The sequence below is a fragment of the Salvia hispanica genome, chromosome 2 (genome assembly GCF_029641045.1).
Source record: "Salvia hispanica isolate PSC_SH4W2 chromosome 2, Shi_PSC_v1, whole genome shotgun sequence".
NCBI lineage: Eukaryota > Viridiplantae > Streptophyta > Magnoliopsida > Lamiales > Lamiaceae > Salvia > Salvia hispanica.
Genome location: NC_142693.1, coordinates 32,234,009 through 32,241,690, shown reverse-complemented (window position 1 = coordinate 32,241,690; position 7,682 = coordinate 32,234,009). Strand labels below are relative to the sequence as shown.

Genomic DNA, 7,682 nt, shown 5'->3' with positions numbered 1-7,682 from the left:
CTTGGCCTCGTTGTATTTCTCGGCGATGCGCTCCCAATACGCAGTCACCTTCTGGTTGTTGGCGTACACCGGATCCTCTGAAACATCAATCCAACATCTCGTCAAGACGATGGATTCGGTGTCGGAGTAGTTCGTCCTTCCCGGGGCGAACTCTTCACACACCTCCGTTGAAGGCAACTTCTGGGCTCGTGCCTTGGTCCGCTTCTTCTTGGTGGCGGACCCAGACGCGGCGGCGGCGGCGGAGGGGCGGTGGGGAGAAGGCTCCATGTCGGATAGCCCGTACGAGTCGGTGCTGAAGTCGGGATCGTACTCGGCATTGGTGTCGAATGACCGGTATTTGTCGGGTTCTGTACCCGGCCATTGTGCACTACCGAACATCGGACTATTCGGATAATCTCCGGAATCCATTTTGCTTGAAATGTAGAAAATGTAGTGTGAATTTGAGAGTGAAGTGTGTGAAAAATGAAGTGAAAATGAGAGGAATATATAGGTTTTGAAAATTTAATAAAATTAAAAAAGAAAAAGAAAACGGAAACTCGTCGCATCGTCCACAGTGGTTGATGATGCGACGAACGATAGGGTATCCTCCGCGCATCGTCCGCGGACGAATCATCCACGATGCTGCAGTGGCGGACGATGCGACGGACGATGCATCGTCCGCACCATTGCGGATGCCTTAGGGAGTAATTAACATCCCACTATTTTTTATAATTTCTAAAATCCGTGCCCAAAATAAGAGTGACTCTTATTGTAAGACTGAGTGAGTAATTAACAATTCTCTCAAATTCTGCCTTGCAAACCTTATTCAACACCCTAATCTAATTAGGGAAATTAATTTCAAATAAACATTACTACTAACATTTTATTCATGTGAGTTCCGTCCACGCCATTAACAACACCATCCGCATCTGCGAAAGAAAACATGTCAGAGCATGAAATTCCAAGAATACCCCTTCAATCCAAGCGTTTAAAAATTGCAGTGGAAAAAAATTAAAAAAAAATACCTGCAACAATTGCAGTGGAACTTTATCAAGAATGGAACATGAGAATTTATGCTAAAATAAATAAAAATAAAAATTATACTAGTTTGTCAAGAATTACTATATCGAGTGTAAATATAATAAAATTATATTCGTGTATAGTAGGAGTATTATTCAATCATGCATTTCACCATCAGTCATTAATGGCATTTACTGCATTACCCCCTCCTCACCACTCTCAACTACGTGATTTATCGACCTCTGTTTATGGGTTTGTACATTTAATTGCAATGATGGATCCAGTAACTAAAAATCGTGTACTCAGAATATGTAATTACTAAGTACTACGTAATATTTAAATAAATCTTATATTTATGTTGTGTGTGGCAGTTGATGCGTAATGATATTTATATCTAAAAACTCATACTCAAATTTCTATCATTTGTAATGGTACTGAAGATACCTTTCAACCATCACCACCATCATATTTTTGCAGCTCAATTGATATTATTGCTATAGTAAAAATATAATTCATTTAATTAACTAATCAACATATGCAAAAATATTATCTTTCATAGTTTCAACTATCTCCATTGAAAAACTTCCTAACCCTTCAAAATTAAAAATAGTTGTATTTCATCCTGTATCACTCACAAAAGTTTAAAGTCACTGAAGTAATTATATGCTCCATATATATAAGTATTCATTTTCAAAAGTTATAGTGTACTAATATCTATGAATTAATAAACACTTAAGAATGGAGATACGTTGATAAAATGAAAATTACACATAAAATAAATATTGTGAATTAATCAATAACTTACCCAACATATTTAACAAGCTAAGTTATTAATAATTTCAATCAAACACTAGTTTTAATAACAGACCAAAGCAATTAAACCCGTTTCATCCCACTTAATCAATAAAATAATTAAAATAGCATAAGAGGAAACAACATCACACACCAACTTAATCAATAAAATAACCAACTTAATTAATAAAATAAGAAATTAAAATAGGAGAAGAGTATCGACATCACGTGAGTTGAAGAATGATTCTTTCTCTTCTCCCCCATTTCACCACCACCGTCACTCTCTCGTTTGTTTAAGTGCGACTTATGTTGTATGCGAAAAAAAATGTAGTCTTGGCTTGTGGGTCTTCCGAAATCTCGCTTTTTCGTTTGAATTTTTTTCTTCTTGTGGTGGGTTCCAAGGGCAAGCAGACAACGTAGTTATAGCTTCTTCTTCAATCCACAGGTTTCCTGTGTTTTTTCCTTTCAAATTTTTGTCCTTTTTTGCCTTGTTTTGACAATGTATGAAGTTTAATATAGTGTGCACCACGATGGTAAATATTGTCAATATTTGTATTCCAATTGTTTATGTTTCCTCTTTTCAAATTTCAAGACTGTTCCATTATTTAAATCTTGCTGGGGCAGAAGTGTAGCTTAGCTGTGTAGGTGGGATTTTTAATATATTCTCAGAGATTTTTTTCTTATAGTTTTTATATTCACATTTGTTCTCTTTTCTGCGTTTGTGTGTTTCAGGTAAAAATGGTGACAATTGTGGTTTTTTTGAACTATTGATGTTGTGTGAAAAAAAGTGGTACATTCTGCTGTACTTATTGTATGTTGCTTTCTAATTAAATTGCTTTGCCTCCCTTACAGTTAGCTTCTTTATTACTTGTAAGTACACACAGTCAAAATCATAGCTTTTTGAGCGATTGAAGTTTGTGTATATCTTTGACTAGCTCTTCTTTTAGCTTGAGAATCTTGTTTTGCATCTTTTCTTCATGTTCAAGGAAGGTTGAGGTTTAAGTTAAGAATGTCACTATCTGAATGCCTGGTTTTGGTGATTTTCAGGTTGACATTGCAATTCTCTTGACTAGCACATGCTGTAGTGTGGATTGTTTTAGTCGGAGGGATGGATGGGAGGCGGCATTCTGTCGATGTCCCTTTATCGAGAACGTTGATAGCCCTTAGGAGAGTGAGGTCTCTTCGGGATCCATCCACAAACTCCATGAGCAAGTTGAATGCCTTGGTTGATAATGTGAATTGGGAGGCGTATTCGAATGATGCACTCACTTTAGGATTTGAAAATAGAGCGAGTGAGGGTGGTGATGATGATGGTCTAGGATTAAGAAGCTCGGCGCTGTATTATGGTTCCAGAAATAGTAAGTTAGGGGCCATGGTTGGAAAAAAAGAATCTACACACCGGAGGTCGTTGTGTGATGAAGGTATGGATGCACGTCCACTTGACCTGGCGATGGCGTGTGAGAGCAAGGCGTTGAGTGAAAGATACTGTAAGGATTATGGTGACAAGTATTTTGAGTTCACCAGTGCAACACCTTCGGGTGAGGGTGGGGCTTCGTGTAATGAAGGCGATGACGAACTGAGGCAAGTCAAGAAGAGGCATGGTCTGTGGCGTTCGGAGCTTGATGGACTGAGCAGTGTAGGGAGCCCATGCTTGTCTTATGGTGAAGTTCGAAAGGAACGTGAAGAAGATGTTGGTTTCATGGAGTCTTGCCATCAAGGATGTGGTATAAGCAGTTGTTGGTCAAGAGGTCGGAAACTTAGAGGACCTAGTCTTCTTGCTGATGTCGAAGAACGGCCTCTTTTGTCGGACGATGCAACGAGAGAGAGCATTGACTCTAGGCACAACTGTGAAGGAATTAGTCCATATGTGGAAACTCCAAGAAGTCTCTGTCAAAAGTTCATGCCTAAAACATTTGGTGAGTTGATAGGGCAAAACAGAGTGGCTACGTCTCTATCAGATGCTGTCTCTAGGAGGCAGATTGCTTCTCTGTATCTCTTCCACGGGCCACGAGGAACTGGGAAAACATCAGCTTCAAGGATCTTCGCCGCTGCATTGAATTGCCTCTGTCCCGAGTCTACAAGACCATGTGGCATATGCAAGGAATGTGTCTTGTTCTTCTCGGGTAGGAGCATGGACGCGAAGGAAGTGGACTCAGTGAGAATCAACAAAACGGAAAGGTGCAGACTGCTAATGAAGAATGCTCGGATCCCTCCTATTTTATCACGGTTTAAGGTGTATATCATCGAGGAGTGCCATCTGTTGCAGCAGGAGACGTGGGCGGCTATACTGAACGGGCTTGTGGAGATTCCTAGACACGTGGTCTTCATAATGGTCACTCCAAATCTTGACAAGCTCCCGCGTTGTGCCTTAACAAAATCCCAAATATACCATTTCCAGAAGGTGAAGGAAGTTGACATCACCAGCAAGTTGGGGAAGATATGTGTGCAAGAAGCTCTTGATTTCGACCAGGATGCTTTGAGCTTCATAGCAAGTAGATCAGATGGTTCGCTGCGTGATGCAGAGATGATGGTCGATCAGCTGAGCTTGCTCGGGAAGAAAATAACAGTTTCATTGGTTCATGAAGTGGTAAGCACTAAACATTCTTGATTCATTTAGCACTTTTCCCGATATTGAGTCTAATTTGTTGTTTGTTGCTGCAGAGTGGAGTCGTTTCCGATGATGAATTGCTCGATTTGCTGTATCTGGCAATGTCATCTGATGCCTCGAACACGGTTAGAAAGGCCAGAGAGCTAATGGGGTCGGGGGTAGATCCGTTGGAGCTTACATCGCAGCTGGCAAGCCTCATAATGGACATTCTTGCTGGAAAGTGCCCCTCTGATGGAGTTTCGGAGACGAGAAGGAAGCTTTTCGGATCAGATAATTGTATAATTCATTGTACCTTTGCTTCGATTATTGTAATTATTTTTCAGATTTTGGGCAGTCAGGCTGCATAATGCTACATCTGATGCTATATCAAACCTATGTTAACTGATGATTTTGCTCTGTTGAGGTAAATAATCTGTTTTCGTGCAGCTGAAGACGACACACGCCAGCTCAGCCACGCTCTAAAGATACTGTCACAAACCGAGAAACAGCTGAGGATGTCGAACAACCAGATGACTTGGCTGACTGTGGCTCTTCTCCAGCTGAGCTCCGCAGCTTCAAACGAGGGGAGCGATCCAAGGCTAAGCACACGGTCATTAGTCCCACAAGGTGAGGATCGGTTATGATGATTTGGAACTCCATGCTCCCTCCATCCCCATAAATGTGGCTCGTAAATTGGATACATATATTCAGAAAGATGCATTTTGTGTATTAAGTAAGTAGGATGGAATCTAGTGTAGATAAGTCACTTTTAGTGGGGTGGACCAAAAAGGAAAACAAGTCACGTTTATTAGGCATACACTACTGTGGCTGACTTGAACTTTGCAGATGGTGATTTCCTGAGCTCGTCTTCAACAAGCGACAGTTTTAAGCGCTCCATTGGATGTGCTTGTGTGGATGCTGAATCTGCAAACACAAAGTATGACCGGGAAACTCTGGATCTTGTCTGGATACGAGCAGCTGGGATGTGCCCGACTAACTCTCTCAAGAATTTCCTCCTCAAACGCGGTAGCTTGGCCTCTGTCCGTCTGTCCCAAGGTAAACCAGCTCAATTCTTGCCTCGTGCATCCAAATCCGAATCATGATTCGCTGAAGCTCTCTATTGTGCATATGCATTGCTTTGTGCAGCAAGGATTGCCGTGGCAGAGCTCGAGTTTGATCACCCTGACCACGCGTCTAGGGCTGAGAAGTCGTGGAAGGAGATTGCTGGTGTGCTCCAAAGTATACTGGGCTACAATGTGGAGCTCAGGATAAACATGTCTCGTGATGGCTCGAGCAGGAAGGGGAAGGCGAAGAAGCCGTGCCTAAGCTTGCTCAATTGCTCGCGTAAAGTGCTTTTTAAGATGAAGAAATCCAGTAGCAATGGTTCGACTCCCATGACTGTGAGAACGAGGGATAGGTGCGTGGAGACGTGCTCCTCCGAGTGTAACTCTCAGGTTTCATGCTCATGTTACCGCAGGAAGGAGATGGTCAAGACCATCCGGAGTAGCGAGGGCAACGCGTTGAGCATTGAAGCTGGTGCTCCCAACGCCTCGTTGCCTGATCAGTCGGGATGTAAACCACGGTATGCCCTCTCGTGCACGAGAATCCTCCTTTTTTGTACACATCTCGTGTTTCACTATCATATGCGTGCACGTGCACATATTGTTTTTTTGGTATTATATCTCATGTTTCACTATCATCTGCGGGCACGTGCACTAGATTTTTTTGTATGCATCTCGTGTTTCACTATCATCTGTGTGCATGTGCACGCGTTTTTATTTATTTATTTATAATTTATTAATTATATCTCGTGTTTCACTATCATCTACGTTACCAGATCAAACAAGCACACGAGGTTTCGTTGCTGGAGAACCGCCACATTTCCTTTTCGAAAGGTAATGCCGGTTTTTCTCTCTAATAAGATTGAATATTCATAGGATTGAGTACGAGCCCAAGCGCGCTTTTAATATGCAGGCATGGCAGCTACGGCATCACCACGGCCGCGACGAGCGGCTCGTCGACTACGCCCTGCACTGCGCTGCTGCAAAGTGAGTCATTAGAGATGGTGGGAACATCTTGTAGCAAAAACAGCTGATTTGTGTTATTAGGAAAAAATCCATGGAATAATATACTGACTTCTGTTAACTTTTCTTTGAAATCTCATTCATAAAATTTATAGAATTCAATAATAATTTATTAATGCATTATTAGTGACAAATGAACGTTTTTATGAAGTCTATTTTCCATATTTAGCTTGAATTTTAACCCCAAAATAAGACTAACTAGGGGCAATCAATCTACAAAATAATACTCTGTCTGTAGTAATAATCACATTCTTTTTCTATATTTTATTGATATGCGGGGAGAATCAATCTACAAAATAATACTCTTCCTCTCATAGTAATACGTTGGAACTTGGCCTAGTTCATATCTATTTATCGCAATCTCTTTCTTATTTCTCTTTTACTTTATTATTTATAAGATTCTATCATCCACTACATAATTTTAATTACTTTTTCCTCTTTTCTCTTATTTTACTATTTATACATTAAAACTCGTGTCAATCTTAAATGACCGTTTTTTATGGAACCGAAAGAGTATACTAGTAGTAATTACTTATTTAAAAAATAGTAATGCCATACAATTAGTTAAATGTTTCCCCATCTCAATAGTATAATTTGGAACTTAAAATTTGTTTTTTAACCCACCTCACACCATGGGAATAATTACCATAAAAATTACTCTCGCAATTGTGAGGTGGGTTGAAAAAGCAAATTTTACAAACATTTAAATCAATTGCATAGCATTGCTACTTTGTACATTAATTGACCCCGTGGTCAATCTCACAACTTTAAGAATGATCAATTTGGTTATAAATTTGACATTTTATTATTATCATCTCGATTATTGAGGAAAATTTTGTACTATTCCCTTCGTTATATTTTAGGAGTCACAATTTACCATTTTTTAGTGTCTCACTTAAGAGTTTCAGTTGGAATATTCCATAAATGTTAATAGGCCTCACATTCCACTGATTTTTTTTTTTATTATAAAACTAATACGGAGTAGTATATATAAAAGTAGGACTCACATTCTACTATTTTTTTTTCACAAACTGTTCATTGCATTTCTTAAAACTCGTGTCGAACTCGAATGAGACTCCTAATATATAGCACGAAGGTTGTATGATTTAGAAGTCAAAATATTATTTTAATATAATCTTGTATTTCATATTTTTCATACTAAAACCACTAACTTTTGTGAATGATAATATAAATTTGTAAAAAAAACCATTGAGTTCGAC

The 7,682-nt window shown here is 39.6% G+C and overlaps 1 protein-coding gene across 6 annotated transcripts; it reads left to right on the top strand.

The window, feature by feature from the left end:
* Positions 1-2,022: 2,022 nt before the first annotated feature.
* Positions 2,023-6,578, top strand: LOC125202454 (AAA-type ATPase family protein). 6 transcript variants are annotated; one of them, XM_089063656.1, is made up of 9 exons: positions 2,023-2,236; positions 2,524-2,581; positions 2,839-4,378; positions 4,453-4,675; positions 4,826-5,005; positions 5,225-5,434; positions 5,525-5,960; positions 6,216-6,273; positions 6,353-6,578. In XM_089063656.1, the coding sequence occupies exons 3-9, from the start codon at positions 2,900-2,902 to the stop codon at positions 6,428-6,430; spliced, it is 2,664 nt and encodes an 887-aa protein (XP_088919782.1). In that variant the 5' UTR covers positions 2,023-2,236; positions 2,524-2,581; positions 2,839-2,899; the 3' UTR covers positions 6,431-6,578. The 6 variants fall into 6 exon arrangements, with proteins under 6 accessions (XP_088919782.1, XP_088919784.1, XP_047956803.2 ...); XM_089063658.1 differs by having other exon boundaries at positions 2,524-2,602; XM_089063657.1 differs by lacking the exon at positions 2,023-2,236 and adding an exon at positions 2,292-2,436.
* Positions 6,579-7,682: the final 1,104 nt, after the last annotated feature.